The 16,403-nt window shown below is 47.8% G+C and overlaps 6 protein-coding genes across 6 annotated transcripts; 2 read left to right on the plus strand and 4 right to left on the minus strand.

Moving 5' to 3' along the window:
• Positions 1-576: 576 nt before the first annotated feature.
• FSUBG_5280 (carboxyphosphonoenolpyruvate phosphonomutase) lies at positions 577-1,386 on the minus strand (the record flags this gene model as incomplete). Its single annotated transcript, XM_036683360.1, has 1 exon — positions 577-1,386. One exon carries the CDS (start codon positions 1,384-1,386, stop codon positions 577-579), a length of 810 nt encoding a protein of 269 aa, XP_036539200.1.
• A 518-nt stretch (positions 1,387-1,904) lies between these two features.
• FSUBG_5281 (acetyltransferase) lies at positions 1,905-2,561 on the plus strand (the record flags this gene model as incomplete). The annotated part of the gene is made up of 1 exon (XM_036683361.1): positions 1,905-2,561. The coding sequence occupies one exon, from the start codon at positions 1,905-1,907 to the stop codon at positions 2,559-2,561; it is 657 nt and encodes a 218-aa protein (XP_036539201.1).
• A 1,379-nt stretch (positions 2,562-3,940) lies between these two features.
• FSUBG_5282 (phospholipase A2) lies at positions 3,941-5,672 on the plus strand (the record flags this gene model as incomplete). The annotated part of the gene is made up of 2 exons (XM_036683362.1): positions 3,941-4,242; positions 4,295-5,672. The coding sequence occupies 2 exons, from the start codon at positions 3,941-3,943 to the stop codon at positions 5,670-5,672; spliced, it is 1,680 nt and encodes a 559-aa protein (XP_036539202.1).
• A 1,458-nt stretch (positions 5,673-7,130) lies between these two features.
• Positions 7,131-8,794, minus strand: FSUBG_5283 (cocaine esterase; the record flags this gene model as incomplete). The annotated part of the gene is made up of 2 exons (XM_036683363.1): positions 7,131-8,160; positions 8,211-8,794. The coding sequence occupies 2 exons, from the start codon at positions 8,792-8,794 to the stop codon at positions 7,131-7,133; spliced, it is 1,614 nt and encodes a 537-aa protein (XP_036539203.1).
• Positions 8,795-11,759: 2,965 nt separating this feature from the next.
• Positions 11,760-13,090, minus strand: FSUBG_5284 (CYB2-lactate dehydrogenase cytochrome b2; the record flags this gene model as incomplete). Its single annotated transcript, XM_036683364.1, has 4 exons — positions 11,760-11,810; positions 11,863-11,989; positions 12,041-12,367; positions 12,414-13,090. 4 exons carry the CDS (start codon positions 13,088-13,090, stop codon positions 11,760-11,762), a joined length of 1,182 nt encoding a protein of 393 aa, XP_036539204.1.
• Positions 13,091-14,639: 1,549 nt separating this feature from the next.
• FSUBG_5285 (uncharacterized protein) lies at positions 14,640-16,013 on the minus strand (the record flags this gene model as incomplete). The annotated part of the gene is made up of 3 exons (XM_036683365.1): positions 14,640-14,824; positions 14,873-15,683; positions 15,735-16,013. The coding sequence occupies 3 exons, from the start codon at positions 16,011-16,013 to the stop codon at positions 14,640-14,642; spliced, it is 1,275 nt and encodes a 424-aa protein (XP_036539205.1).
• Between the last annotated feature and the right edge of the window lie 390 nt (positions 16,014-16,403).

The following is a 16,403-nucleotide window of genomic DNA, read 5'->3' on the forward strand; positions in this document are numbered from 1 at the left end:
GCTTCTATCTTCCTTTTTATACAACACCGATTCGCCCTGAGATAAGACTTCCATCTGTAGGCACGACGGCATATTACTCACACGGCATTGCCCAGACCCGCAAAAAGGAATACCAAGTCTAGCTGTGAATAGCTACGCCAGCGAAATCAATAGTGAACAGCAGGTATAATACGCTCACGGTCCTCTGATAGGCTGAACGATTTCATCGGCGACCATTTGCAGCAATTGCTGACCATGCTGATCGCAGCACAGCCCGTCAATGGATCTAGATCCAGGCACCGGCCCATAAGGCTTAGGCTGCCTGTAGGCATCCAACACCGCAACAAAACTGGAAAAACCATTGTAAATGGTATAGTCGGCTCTCGTCGAACCAAAGTTCCATCTGAAGGAAACCGAGCCTGGGATTGGATGGCCGAAAGAGTCATCAGAGGTGTTGTTTGAGGATGATGAAAGATCTGCAGAGACACGAATGCTGAGCAACGTGAACCTCACATCATCGCAGGCAACAAAGCTACACCAACGAATAATCGGATATATCGTCAAAAAAGACTGTTTTGTACTACCGTGAATGAGTAATTACAAATTTCCACCATCGAGGATACTCGCAGCAGCCTCTTTGATAGCAGCCTGCGCCAAGAGAAACAGACTTGGCCCAACACTAATCCTCGCAACACCAATCTCACCCAATGCCTTAGTTGACAGCGCATCCTTGGTTCTATGCGCCAGCTTGACCGCAACCCTTCCATCAAGCTCTTTCACCAAGGTCTCAACCCATGCATCTCGTAGTCCCCGTCCTGATCCGCCCCAGTAAAACACTGTTGTAGCACCAGCTTCAAGGTACGCTTTCCCGCGTTTGATAGCTTCTTCCATTGCTTCAGCTTCTGAGAGGCCTGTGTCGACGTGGAAGGTGTCGCATCGTGCATTGACGACGAAATCAGGACAACCTGCGTCAGAGGCAGCCTTGAGAGCTGTCTTAAGACGTTGCACTTGTTCGTCAGTGGGGTAGAATTCGCCCGTTTCAGAGCTCACATCTTCGATGTTGGCGCCGACAACACCAAGCTCAACGGCTCGCTTGACAGTAGACTCAATCTGAGACCCATATCCGTCTTGCAAATCGGCAGACAACGGAATGCCAGCCGCTTTGGCGAGTGGTGCAACCTTGCTAATCGCTTCCATGTTTTGCTCGAGGGTAAGCTCCTCATCTTGGATACCGTATGTTGCCGCAACGGCCCAAGACGCCGTCGCTAGAGCCTTGACTGGTTTAGAAGTGCCATTGTTGAGTGATGTAACGGTTTGGAACGAAGCGACGTCCCAGATATTTGGGAAGACAACTGGTGATGATGGCTTGTGGAGAGCCTTGAGCTGTTTGGCAAGGTCGTTGGACATGGTCGATCAATATTAATGATGTTGGTAATTCTTTGTTTATGTCTGTCTCAATTGCAATATTCCTCACGATCTTTATATGCCAAGACAGAGGAGTCATACCTACATGTCAATACTTTAGTGTTGCTTTTGATGTGAAGGGCGCGGGGGACGGGGTAATTCGGCATAAGACGGCGGGTTAGGTGAGTTATACCGAACTCATCAACGAGGCTTTTCAACACCAATAATTGCATTTAGTGGCATCGTTTATGATCTTCACCAGGTTCAAGACTCTTCATACACTCCGACATAGCCATTTCCCCTTCACACTGCACAGTTGATCTCCAACTGTCCCGTCAATATGGACAAGGGTACCTCGCTAGACCTTCCGCTTGGGATTTGCTTGTGGGGGTGTCCCATGGCGGTTCAATGCTAGACGACGGCTCAGCAGTGTCACAATATTTATGAATCGTATCACCACTTTGTGACTGAATCATCCTCAATCTTCCCTCTCACTCACTGCATCACTCACTATTGCGAAGATGCCTCTTCAGCTGCGCCCTGCTGTCCCAGAGGACATCCCCGACATGTGTCAGGTCTACTACTCAGCCTTCGGTGACACCTCTATCGGAAGCCGTGTCTTTACGTCCGACATCGATGCCTCAAACCGTTTCTTTCAGAAGGGCTTCACGGATGATATTGCAGACCCTCTGTGTGAATTACTCGTCGTTACGCACAAATCATCCCCAGACTCAAAAGACGAAAAGGTGGTCTCGCTAGCGAAATGGGCCCTCCCCGGTGCCCCAATTCAGGATCCTCCACCAGCCGAAGCATGGCCAGCAAATGGTGATCTCGCCGTCCAGTTCTTTGGCGCTATGACAAGAGGCCATCGCAAGTTGATGGGCGATAGACCTCATTATTACCTTGAACTCATCTGCACGCACGAGACCTGGCACCGCAAAGGCGCGGGCACTTTACTTCTCCGCTGGGGCATCGAGCACGCAGACACAGATGGTCTCCCATGCTTTCTTGAGGCTACACCCAAGGGAAAGCTGGTATACGAGAAGTTCGGATTCAGGGTAAAAGCTGAGGAGGAGTTTAAGTGGTCGTTCGGGACGTTTGTGGAGACTTACATGGAGCGTGATGCAAAGATCGAGAAACGGACAATGACGCGGCCGAAATCCAAGGAATTCGCGTAGATCTTTGTGTCACTAAATGGAGATTTGCGCGGGTTACAAACACTGACTGGGCTGCTTTTCTGTCTCGCGCTGTTGTGGGTGGGTTCTTTTGCATCTTCAACTCCAACTGCGAAATGATACACAATGTGCACCTGCGAATGGATACATTATGCCTGCGGGCACGAAGAAAAAGCCCGATATATCGACTGCACAACGAGAAAAGAAATTGCCAACAGCTCAGAATGCTCATGCGGGAGTGTTGACTTTACCGTTATTCGATCGCTACGGCCCTGCGGAAAGGCCGGATGTGCATACAAAGAGTGCATGATGAGAGGATGGATTTGTTGCAGATGCGGAAAGGGACCTAATGAGGGTCATGTTTGCAAGCAGGATGTTAAGCCATGGCGATGGGATTACTTTGAGTGTGGGCATGATTTCTGTAAGGACTGCAGACCATGGAGAGGAGAACGACAAAATGGACATCATGGAAGGCATTCGAGAAAAGGATCAAAGGAGATGATTCGAAAGGGACTGCATGTTATCACCGGAAGAACAGAGAGAGTTTGACGATGTTACGACGTCTATGGCCTGAGGGAGGGAAAGTTCTAGAGCAGAATCTGCATATTGAGTTTGCAAATGATACCATTGAAGCTATCACGGACGTTTAAACTCGGCCGAGAGACCGACGGACCTGACGATCAACCCCGTTAATGGCTGCAAGAAAACCCACGAAAATTCTCGAATAGAAATGCCAAGAAATACGGAATCTCCGGCTTTTTCTGCCTCGGCCTGGGGGGATCGTGGCGTCTACGTGGCTATGACATCTTATCATGACGTCGACCAGTCTTTTTTTATTTTTTTAGTTACTGTACCAAACAAAAAATCTAGAAGATCTTGGTAACTGTGCACAAGACACTTGCAGCCAATTCGGTCACCAAATGGGAATAGATCAATGCTTCCCAAGATTTGCAGGTTTTTTGTCGCGTGACTTGCCCCTTGTTTTATGATGCTGACGATGATGCCGTGAAACCTTTCTTTTACTCCTTTTTAATTAATTATTTATGCTATTTGCTCTCCCCCTTTTTTCCGTTGTCGAAATTGCTGGCTCTTTCAGCGAATAGCTTGGTCATTTTCTTGCATGTGAAAGAAGTGCTGTACCCTTGTCATAGCGTCCCGTCCGTGTAAACGTCACCAAAGAGATACAGCCACAACTAGATTGATTTGCGTTGTACGAGCAATCCAATCGCCGACGGACTTTCGCTGTCTTTTCTCTTTCTAAGCACAAAATTTCTATCGCTGTTGAATTCACATAACGATTATTATTTCTTCATTCTCTTCATCCTCGATTGATACACCACACGCGGCACTTATTTCTGCGCACCGTCGCATCAACCCTCATCATGAACGCCTCCAAACTGTCCTACCTATCCCGCCTAAGCCCGATTCCTGCATTCCCTGAATACACAGGGCCCTACAAGGTCGGCACCGTCGATGTCGAGATTCCTATTTCCGAACTTGAAGCGCCCAGCGCTGCCCCCGAGGGCGTTGATCAGATCCATACCGTCCAGTATCGCATGTTCTACCCAGCTGTTCCCGAATCGCGCGAGAAGCACATCAGCTGGTTGCCTAATCCTCAGCGACAGCATCTAGTTGCATACACAAAGTTTCTTGGTATTGGGCCCATGCTGGCAGAGTTCCTTTCGTAAGTGCGCCGCATTTGAATCGTTCCTATGACTTGCGCTGACAGGCAATAGATTCCTGCCCCGACATCTTCACTATACCACGATCCCAGCCCACAAGAACGCGAAGCTCCTCGAATCGTCCGCCGAGAACAAGCGATGGCCGACCATGATCTTTTCCCATGGTCTGGGAGGATGCCGAAACTCCTACTCTTACATCGCAGGCTCCCTTGCCTCTCACGGTATCGTCGTCATCTGCCCTGAGCATCGCGATGGCAGCGCTGTCGCCAGTTTCATTCGAGTTCCCGAGAAGCAGAACGGTACCATTACCTCCAACGGCCGGATCCACGTTCCCTACGAGAAGATTTCCCACGATGTCAGCCCCGAAGTCTACCAAGCCCGCGAAGCTCAACTCCGAATTCGATGCTGGGAGCTCGGTATGATCCATCAAGCTATGCTTGCCGTTGACAATGGCACCCGATTGACCAATCTGAATCGCTCTACCCCGAGCCTCGATCAATTCGTCGGCCGATGCAATATCCATGAGCCTGGCAGTATCATCTTCGCTGGCCACAGCTTTGGGGCTGCTACTATGACACAATTCCTTAAGAGCACATACTATGCCGATGTTCCAGAGGTTGCTGCTATGGACAAGCCCATCTTTGTCCCCGCCGAGGGCAGTGATATTCGAGAACAGGTCTCTGAGAAGACACTCGTCATGCTGCTCGATATGTGGTGCATGCCCCTCATGGCTCCCAACTCGGCGCCTCTATTTAACCTGCCGCTACCTGCATATGTCGACAAGGCCAGCGCTCCTGGTGGAAAGGCTATTCTCGCAGTCGAATCGGAGCACTTCTTCAAGTGGACCGACCATCTTCACATGAAGGCGCGTGTTTTGAGCCCTGATCCTACGGTCAAGGTCGTCACACCCCAACTATTCGAGCGACCTAGTGGTTACAAGATGTCAGAGCCAAACTTCTTCTACGTCGTCAATTCTGCGCATCTCAACCAATCCGACTTCGGAATCCTGTTTCCGTGGTTGACGCAGAAGATCTTCAAGGCTGAGCAGCCCGAGCGAGCGCTCCGTCTCAACCTCCGTGCTCAGCTCCAGATGCTTCGCGAGAACAACGTACCCGTCGGTCGCACATTCGCCGGAGACCTCGCCGACGGTACTTCGTTTGATAAGCTCGACAAGTTCAACGAAGCCAACGGCGATCCCTGCAAAGACGGCATCAACAGTGATCAAGCCATCTTTGACAAGAGCGGCAACAATCCTGTCGAGTTCTGGCGGTGGATCGACATCATTGGTCTTGGAGATGCTGATGATAAGAAGACAACTGAGCAGAAGGTCGAGGAGGGCGAGGAAGAGATGAAGGGCGAGCTTGATCCTAGTGAAGAGTTGCCTGGAGCACCGCCTTCTATGACCGGAGCTGTCAGTGCTGCTGCAGCGTAAAAAGATGAACAAAATGATCATGAAAGCGATTTGGCCTTTGGATGGGATTGTTTGGAGATACCTCTTGGCGTAAGGTTAGGAAAGGCATATTGGATTTGTAAGGATATTGGATGCGAATACCAGCTAGACTCTTTTGTAAAGTACGAATACATCTTGATTTACTCTTGACTTGCGTATCCCATCTCAATGACCAAAGTAGACCCATCATTCTGCCATATTCCTCCAACGCCACCAAACACACACTTTGTCGATACAGGATTCCACATTCGTCCTGTTATTTCATCACTGTCAACGGTGACATCTCCTCTCGGCGCACACGCAACGGTTCGGCATGTCCCTTCTGTCGCGGACAGGCATTGGCCAGCTGAGATGCTTATGTGCTGTTCTGCATCGGTGAAAGTCGACCATGCGGCTATAGCTACTGGGCAGGCGAGTCGATCGGGACCGGGTTCCTGTTCATGGTTAGTGACGACGATTGTCTGAGATTGGAGATCTTGCCGTAGTGCAGACGAGTGTCTCGGGTGTGTCGTCAGATGGAGGTTTGAGATACTGGAGCGGATCGAGGCCTGTTTTGTTGAGGAAGGCAGACCATGGGAATTGATCTATGATGGCTGTTGGTTCGTCGTGGCGTCTCTTCAGGATTTCTCTTCCTTGCGATAAAGATGCTAGCAAGATAATAATAGTCTTGGTGAACATTGTGAGGAGTGCCGCTTGCAGGTGGTGATGCTACGTGTCAGGCTAACATCAGCGATAAAGATAAGTAGGTGAGGGATCTGCTTTCAGCGCTCCTTGCTGATCGCTTAGGGAGTTTTCCAAGTTCAATTCATTCGATAGAATGTCTAAATGGTCGTGACTGCAGCTTCTAGAAAGCTTTGGATCAAGGTATCACTTTGATGGAGACTCCTGCTTCTTATACTTCCATACAATTACAACTCTTTTGTCATTTCTTGGCTAGAACTTGGTAACTATGGGAACACTGCCTCTTCGCTTATCTTTCGCCAAATGAAGCATGGCAGGCCTCGCACATGAGGTCGTGATGTGCGTGGTTCCGGATGCGGAGGTGAGACTGACAGGCCGCCATTTTTGTGTTCTCAATCCGGTGACCGGGACTTGAGACAAGCATATGGATGGATCTTTAAGGGTCAAATATTGGTTCCAAGCCAGAATCTTCTTAAACACATAGCAGCATATCCATCAATTTCACTGGCACTGCCGCTTATTCGGTGTCCAGTCGCCTCTTTTGTTGTAGCTGCACCAATTGATGTCATAGAAGTGAGACAGAGGGGCCTGCGTAACCTAAGCACCTGCACATCCAACGGGCCGATAATGTTGCTGAAGGCAAAAGCCAGCTCAATCACTACCTCTACCTAAGGTACCTAATAATTGATTTCCAAAACAATGGCCTATCGATCATTGACCCTTAGGGGCAACTGTGAATCGTGGGCCCTCGCGCTATGTTCACTCTTTTGTCTGACCTTTCTCCCATATGCTCTTGAATAACAAACATCTCGGCTCAATGATGTTTGCATTTCTAACATCCAATGCCTTGACTGGTTCTTTACCGCCAGGGCTCACACCTCCTCCAAAGATACCAAGCTTAGGAATTTGTTCCCACCCAGGGCCATCAGTGGGATCTCTGATGAACTTGCCCCAAGCCTTCTGCATCTCCCTGCTCAACTTCCCTTGAAACTCAGTAACACCTTTCTCGGGAAACGTCCCAAAAAGAGTTGGAATTTCCGCAGAATGGTATGCTCCACTGCCATTGAAGATCTCAGTATTGGCAAAGCTCGCGTTGTAAATATATCGCCAGGTCTTGATATCTGCGTCGGCAAAATCTTCAGCCACGTAGCGAATGGGGCACTGCATGCCGATTTCAGTGGCCATTCTGGTGACCTGATCGAATTCGTTATTGATTCCGGGAGATCCAATGGGGTAGAGGAACTTGAGTAGCGAAACTTGAAAGTCACTTATGCCAGGGGCCAAGGTTTTCAGAGCATCCTTTACCGAGATGTTCATGAACTGGGGTATTCTTGCCTCGTCTGCTGTTGTGCCCAACATAACAGGAACTCGGGCCATGAGCTTTGGGTTGTCTGTAGACTTGAGACGGATGTCGCGGGGATAGTTTGATAGCGTGACCCCGTCATCGCTGAGAGGCGCAAAATCGAGCATGCCCCTTTCGATGATATCCTTGAGCTTGTCAGCTGGGATCTCGCGCATGCAGTCAAGGACTTGATCAAAGTCGCCATTATCACAACCAGCTAGCTTGGTTGCGTTCTTCCACGAGCCAGTGGGAGTGACGTTTGTTGAAGCAGAGCCAGACTGCAGAATAGCTGCGCGGAATGGGAGAGGGTCTGGTGGAGCTGTGAGAAGATCATCAATACTTCCTGCACCGGCACTTTCACCAAAGATGGTGACTTTCTCGGGGTCTCCTCCAAAAGCAGCAATATTGGCTTGGACCCAGGTAAGGGCTAGCCGTTGGTCAAGGAAGCTGCGGGATGTCAGTATTAAAGAATAGTTGAAATGTTCGATCCCACTCACCCAAGATTCCATTGTCCCTTGGGCAAGTCGTAGGTTTCAGGAAATCCAAAGATATTGGTCCTGTAATTGATAGTAACGACAACCAGGTCTTCATAGCCTGCCATCTTGGATCCTTCATAATAGGGCAGAGATCCAGACCCGTGACTGAAACTTCCTCCATGAATCCAGAACGCAACAGGCTTCGAGCCGGTTTTTGCACCCGCAGGAGCATAAATGTTCAAATTCAAGCAGTCTTCACTGGTCCCTGCTGGGGGTCCAGGTGTAGCAAATATCTCAATCGTTTGATTTCGTCGTTCTTCGGGATAGTTGAACTTCATAAAACAAGCTGGCTTGTAAGAGGTGGCATTGTAGGGAGTATCCCATGGTTTGGCTGGCTTTGGGGGGCTGAAACGGATAGGCTTTTCGGCGAAGGGGATACCGAGGAACTGATTGACTTTGGTCTTGGAATCAGGAATGGATGTTGAAGTCCCGACTATGATGCCGTTGTCTATGGTAGCAGTTGGGTTGATGGCGGTTTTAGATTGTGGAAGGGCGAGTGTTGCTCCCGTGTAGATAGCGATTGTAAGAAGTTTGTAGGAAACCATGATGATGACCGATGGTATTGTAACATGATCGAGATTCAGGGAGAGTCAGAGCTATTTATACAGTAGCCACCTCATTTTTTACCATGTCATCACCAAGTTGAGAAGCCAAGACATAGTGGACAAGCTTAATTCCGCTGTCAAGATCAGCAAGTCTTAAATATCCAAACTCCGCCTATTCTCAGTGGCTCAGATACAAAACGCCAGCAATCAACCAATGATAAGTCCAGACATATACCGAAACTCTTCCTGGTGAGGCGATATTGACCTTACTGAACTTGGTAGCATGCTGCGCTTTGTTTGATTGGTCAGATGTTGAGATGTAGTTCTTGGCTTTACAAGGGTATCGCAACATGAGGCCCAAATGGGTTTAGAGCAGAGCCTCAGCTCTACCTCGATATGGGGCTATAAGTTCGCACTGCCTCTGACGAAATGAAAAGCCGAGGCCGGAAAGAAAGTGATCCATTCCGATGACGTCAGTAATTCCGCTCTGTACTTTCTGTTGGACGAGACGGCAATTCCCGGCCTGAGAAAAGAACGACATAGAGCTATCTTATTTGAACATCCGCTATTTATATCAAGTCGAATATTATGTTAAGCTATCTATATAAGACAAACATTCGCTCTATTACTGTCCATCAGCTCTTTCAACCCTGTCCGGCGTCTGTAGTTCTTGGGCATATCAAAATCAAGCCTCCCAATACGCTCATAGTATTGATCTGCCTTTCGCAAAAGAATCCCTTCACATGATACTATAGTATCGGGATTAACAACAGTTGACTCTTCAAAGTCACTCGGACCAATAGGTCCTCGCATTTTATGAAGTACGTGCAGTCCGAGAAAAAGTACCTCTAATATTTCAAAACTTTGAGGCATCAGGCTTTCGGCATCGTACTCAAAATTCACGACGTATTCGTCCTCACTGTCTTCCGCGAAGGTTACATGACATGCAAACACAGGCCTTTGCACTGTCGAAACGATATCGGTTTCCGTGAAAGATCTTCCTAGGTTTATGTTGAGCAGCGGAGCTTCGAATCGAAGAGCACGTTTTTCCGGAGTGTCGAGATTTATGGGGCTGTGGTTGTCTGGGAAGACATTTGGTTTGGTCAACCGTATGAAAGAATGTGAGACTGGAAGAAACCAGATATTGACACATCTCGTAGCCCAAGACCAGGTAGGTACTCCAGCCAGCGCGTTGTGAGCCTTGTCGTACGAATTTTTCCATAGCAACCCGTCAGCAAGATGTGAACGAAACACTCCGGCAAAGTACTTGTCACCATGAAGGTCGACAAGTCGTTTAGCCAAGCCTTGAATTGCAACAAGTCGATCGGTTTCGAAAGTGAAATGCATATTTGAGTACCTGGATATAAGCTCTGTCCAGGTATCGCCTATTGCGCTATCAGGTTCTTGGGCAAGGCTTATATGCGACTGACTGGTCCTGGTATCTTGAGCGGTGTCCAAGCCACTTCCGTACATAAGACTCTTCGTTGTGCCGTTGCATTGCCATACAAGAGTATTTTTGGACTAATGGAGAATTCGAGGTGACAGAACAGCCTCTTGTAAGCACCATCCTCTTGATCTCAGTGGCTCCGCGGACCAATCCTCCGAAGGCGATGGTCCTGGTACCAAGAGACAGATATACTCTTCCTTCTCATTGTTGAAACCCAGTGCACAAGTTCTGAGGGGATATCTTCGAGCAGTCTGCTTAATAAAAAGCCCCTGGCTACTATCTGAAGCAGCGGATGCCGAGATGAGGCATTTAGAGTGGAGGTAGTATGATCCAATCCGTGGTGCTTCTGTGTTCCAATCATCAAGGTACGTATCGTCAATATCTGACTGAATGATACATATAGCATCAATCCATAAGTATCGAAACTTTAAGAGCCGTGTGAGTTGGATAGCATCTTGTATAGTCTTCGGAAGGTCATGTACTGAGAACCCTTCGCGCCTTGCAGCTATTGTGGCTCGCGTGGTTTTTGCGTGTTCATTGGTAGATCCCCAGCAATAACTAAGCATGAGATACTTCGGCAAAAAGTCTTTTTGCAGATCCTCGGCGGTTACAATAAGTCGGACAATACTGGGATCATTGGTATCAACATCTATGAGGCGTGTTGGTGGATTTGGATTGAGATCTTGACGAAACCATCCGACGTCGCATTCTTGGTGGATGCCACGTTTGTTGATACAATCGTAAATTCTATCGCAAAGCTCCTCTTTTAATCCAGGCTGCAAGGACATCTCTAATGATACTGGAGCAGCCTTTGTCGTTCTGTTAGTTTCTTAGAGGGCCAAGTGTGATCACATTAACTTACCGCGACCTCTTCTTCAAGTCTAATGAGATGTACGGATATCGGAAGGAGAAACAAAATATCTCCAACATAGAGTCTGTAGACTGTAGGCCAATTACCCGCATTGATATTATCTTCTCTTCTCGATAGACCGATGTAACTTTTCTTGGGCAACCATAGGAAGCAGGGACCTGTTGGAGGAGAGTTTAAGCCCATGGTTCCGAGGTTATAGTATACCGTACACGAAAATTGCGACAGAGACAGCAACCTCTGGCTGCTGAGATCTCAAGAGCTTCGAAAGAATGGTGATGTTGAATAGCAGCCGACGTCTGCCATTCTTCCAGGTTCCATGGTATGCAGCGGCAAACATGGCACCTCCATTCGGTAGAGGCTTCATACTCCATAGCTAACGCCCCTTAGGTGATCGCTTCTGTGCTTCTGGGAGACTTGAAACATGGAGTCGTTGATTTAAGAAGTGAAAGATTAGAGATGTAGCACATGATAGTCAGCAAGCCACCATGCAGCTCGGTATCTTAGCCAATCAGGTGGTCTAGCAATTCTTGACTAATAGAGAACTATGAGTACCTCAATAAGACCAATTTTTAATTCCGGATATTTATCTACTGAAAAGGTATACACATATAAATATGGTAAATGCGTCTCTTGGGCGGCGAGACATCTTAGTTCTCGTTCATGAGATAAACATCGCGCTCGAGGGCACGAGTGTTGAGCTTGTATTTGTTAACTAGACTGGCCTCTGTCCCAAGAATTGTTCAAACTTACCACCTTGGAAGGAATGTTGTGTAGATCAGTGATACCGATCTGAGCAGCATCCGCAAGAATCTCGGTCTTGAGAATCTGGATAAGCTTCTTGGGGCCCTCAACACCATAGACGTTTGAGTACATGAAACTTGAAGAACATCAGAAAGGGTCTCGAGCAATTCACAAAAGTAAAACTTACGGACGACCAAGACCAACGGCCTTGACTCCGAGAGCCAACAGCTTGATAACATCACTTCCGTAACGGACACCGCTGTCGGCGATAACCTCGGTCTTTTTGAAGATCTCAGGGGCGTTGCGTCGAAGCTCATATGCAATCTCAAGAGGAGAGGGGGAGTAGTCGACTTGACGACCGCCGTGGTTTGAGAGCCAGATACCATCAGCGCCAGCCTCCACAGCACGAAGAGCGTCTTCAGTGGTTGTGATACCTTTGAGAATGATGGGAAGCTTGGTGTGAGACTTGATCTCCTTGAAAAGATCCCAGCTCAATACAGAAGTGGCACCATTTCTGAAGCTTGTTAGCTGATGTTGGTGTGAAAGAATAGTGAACATACGCGTTGGTGGTGTCATAGCGGGCAGCTCGGTGACGAGTAGATGTAGCAGGAGCATCAATAGTCCAGACAAATGCCCTGACGCCCTGGTCCTCGGCACGCTTCATGGCATCCCAAGTAACAGAGAGGTTGGCATTAGAGTAGATCTGCTGGAAGATGGTGTTACCACGCTTCTTACGCTGAGCACCAATCTCTTCTATAGTCTTGGTGGCATAGAGAGCAGCAACATAGAGAATATCTTCATCTGCAGCTGCATCAACAAAGTTGAGTTCACCACGGTCAGAATCACCATAGCCAGCACGAGCGGCAGGCGAGATGAAGATTGGAGCACTGAAGTTATGGCCTAGGATAGTAACACCAAGAGTCTCGTTGAGGCCCTTCACACTGGCGAGCTGGTGAGGTCGAAGTCTAGCCTTCTCCCAGACCTTGAGGTTGTTGCGGTAGGCCCACTCTCCTGCAGCAGCAGTACGATAGAAAGCATATTGCTGATCAGTCAAGACTTGACGGGCAGCAAAGTCGAAATCAGGAACGCCTCGGATATCCTTGAGAAGAGGTCGGCTGCCCTCAGTCCAGTTGGTGCTAGCGAGGTAAGTATTAAGGCCAGTGTCAGGCTCGTTGAGCCAGGGCTCATAGGCGGAGACGGCAGCCGCTAGGGAGGCAATGATAGTTGAAGTACGCATAATGAATGGATTGGCCTGCCGGAAGTTATAGTAAAGAATGACTGAGCACCCAGGCTAAGAGAATAAAGAGTGAGGCAAATGAGTGGAAGAATAACCAAAACATTAGAACCAACAGTAAGAGGAAACACGTCTGGATAAATGGAAATGCTTGGCCCAAGACACCCACGGACAAGACTTCGGTTACGGCATGTCCTCGAGTTTGCTGGTGGAGCTTCATGCCCTGAGGTTAATGAAGAGTGGACACTGCTATGCCTTCTCGGATCTAGCCTGTGACACTCGTGGGGGTTAATGCCTTGATCAGATTGATAAGATCCATCAAACCAAGGAGAGCAAGAGGAATTATTCGCCGAGGATGTATTGTTAGTCTAGACTAGACAAATGTGGGCATCAATGGTGTAAAAGTTTCGCCTGTCAAGTCTATTGTGAAGCAATTTGAAGTCCTTTCTCATTGCTCCTACGACCCTTTTGATAATTTTGGCAAAACTGGGGTATATCTGATACTCAGACCCTAGCTCTCCTAAATAGCTGGTCAAGATGGTGAAGAGCCTCATTAATTGCATGAATAATACAACTCACTCTCTCATATCGCCAACATCCCATACTCCACTGTTCATCCCATCTTGACCGCGATGAAGTGGGATGCTGAATAACCCTCATTTTAGCCTCAACTCCACGATCCAACAGTTGTGGAGTTCATCCACTTTAACAACGGCCAAGGGTCTCTAATAGGAAAGCAAAAGCCTCCCCAAGACAAAGCGGATTCTGCCATCTTAAGCAAAGACTTGTACTACTGTTGATAGAGGAAATGATCGTCGTCTCTGGCGTTGACAGGCTAGCTTGCAACATGGTAATTTTTCCGTCGCGCAAGGCGAAACTTTAAAAGATTAATCTGGCACGAACTATCCACTCAGAGATGAAGCAGCATGAAGGAGTTGCTTCTTTGGGAGTCGTTGATCGAAGTGACATTCTTGGCGCATGAGCCAATCCGCCGGAACCTTTGCGTTGGTTTTTGATCCTTTCAGAGACGTCTTTGCTTCTTCAGGATCATGAAACAGCGGAACCTGCCTGTTGTCTATGCCGTATGTTTCATCCGCCCTATTGGCGTGATTGAAAATAACCGACGGATACTTCAGCATAGGCATAACGTTAACCTAATTCTTAGTCGGTATATACTCACCGAATCTATAAATCCACCGAGGACGAAACCACGAAAACGCGCCGAGCTACGGGCTGTGCTAGAAATGCCTTGTACAGCAGAAATTTCAACAATTTGTATTCATGGCCTCTCTCTCTATCAACATGTTCTCGAACTTTCTATGCGTTACGGAGGCAATGCCAGCGAACTTAATCTAGCCTACCCCAAGAGTTAACAAGATAACAACTGCTATGTTACAGCCAAATGCCTTAGGTGATGTAGTGCATATGCATATCACGATTGGCATCAGCTAAGAGCTCCCACGCGTAGACAAGTGACAGTCAATACTGAAACCAAGTTGTCACTAGTTGAAAAAGAAGTCACTCTAGGATCAAATTTATTGTCTACTAAAGCCTATGATAACTCATCAAGATACATAGAGTCGACACCATCTTGCTCAACCTTCTCACGCCACAATTCGTAATTTCCAAGGAGTTTGTTGTGCTCTTTCTTGAGAGTTCTGGGGTTGTGATTTTCAAATGCCATGCTCCAGATGGCTTGGGCTTCGTCTTTTGAAGTTTTCCTTGCTGAATCGATTCCTTGAAACTTGTTAGCGGGTTGTTTTTGACACTATCTTGAGAACTTACCAATATGCTGTGCCAGAACCGGATACAAAGCATATCTATCAAGGCCATTACTCAAAGCAATATCATCGAGCATCAAGTCTATCTGTCCTTCCTTCCTCTCCTTCAGACTATCTATCACCAAAGGGACTTGAGCTCGCGGGAAAACCATTGCTTGTGAGCAGCATCCGAAAGGTTCTTTGAAAACTCCAGGAGACGGGGGAAATAACGATGCTTTTCCAGACTGATAAAGCAGTACTATCAGTCCCGGCACCAGTATAAAGGCTGTCACTGCAAGTGTCTCCATGTCGAGATACTTGCGTGAACCTCGCCAATGACGACGTACGAACCACACCGAGGCTGCGATTCCTATGTCAATGCCTAGAATAATCAAGAATTCGTTGTTTCCGCCAATCTCCCGACTCGACCACCCTGTTGATCTCTCCTGGTTGAAAAGACGCATGAAGAGCCAGTTGCTAGAGTCAGATATCTCTGATAGTCCTTGTAGAGCTCTCATAAACCATCCCTCAGCAAGAATGATGTCATCCTCAAACATTCCGATGTATAATGCACCGCTGGCGTAACATCGTTCGAGGGCGTAGGTGTAATCGAAGACACCCTTTTCTTGATATCTTCCACTTTGTTTGAGGTCGTTCAGGTGTTTCGTTTGTGTATCGTTGACATCATAGGTGAAGATGTCGTCGGCCGCATGGTTTAGCCATTGGTGGTCCCAGCCGGGATGGAGTCTTGGATCGGTTTCCGCTATCAAGATGGATATATGGAGGTCATCTCGTTCTTCCTTCGAAAGGTCGTGTACCATACTCCCTATTGTCATCTGTTATCCCAATGAGCTTGAGCTTGATCCTCTATCTTGCATAGCACTTACAGGGAGGTATTGTGTCTCGCGCTTCACAGAGCTCAGTGCTACGCAGAGAAGCTTGTTTCCATCTCTTGCCTTTCCAAGAGCCGGCTTCTTCAGCTCCGGATACAAGTCTATTAGCTTCTCAACTTCGGCTTTGCGGTGTTTGGAGTAACGTGTCTCGTATGCTCGCGCCTTGTCGAAGAAGACACTACCAGGGTCACGATAGAAACGAGTCTGTCCATACCAAGTCAGGCATAATAGTATAGAGATGCATGTAGTGGCTTTCACGAGTAGACTGAGCATATTGGAGAAAATGATTACTCTGCAAGTCACAGCAGAAGAACCCAGGGATGATCGCAACTTGTATATTATTTGAGAACCCCATAAGTTCCGCTCCTTCTCGGTAGTGATTACATGGCCAACGTGCCTGCTCAAGCTGATCAAAGTCTAATTACTGAGTAATTACTAATATTTCGAACGCCGCGGCCAATGATGGATTTGGAAACTGCCGATTTTCGTATAATCCTACAACGCGAAGGATCTACACTTGTTCCGAAGGATGTTTAGTTTCTAGTTCCAACCAATCAGAATATTGCTAGCGTTCAAAGGAAACGAAGCAGCCAGTCAGACGCGCGTCCGTGAAGATCACAACTAATGACGTTGGTCTTTTATTAGGACGGCACTTGATAAATT

The sequence above is a fragment of the Fusarium subglutinans genome (genome assembly GCF_013396075.1).
Source record: "Fusarium subglutinans strain NRRL 66333 chromosome Unknown NRRL66333_c0000051, whole genome shotgun sequence".
Taxonomy (NCBI): Eukaryota; Fungi; Ascomycota; class Sordariomycetes; order Hypocreales; family Nectriaceae; genus Fusarium; species Fusarium subglutinans.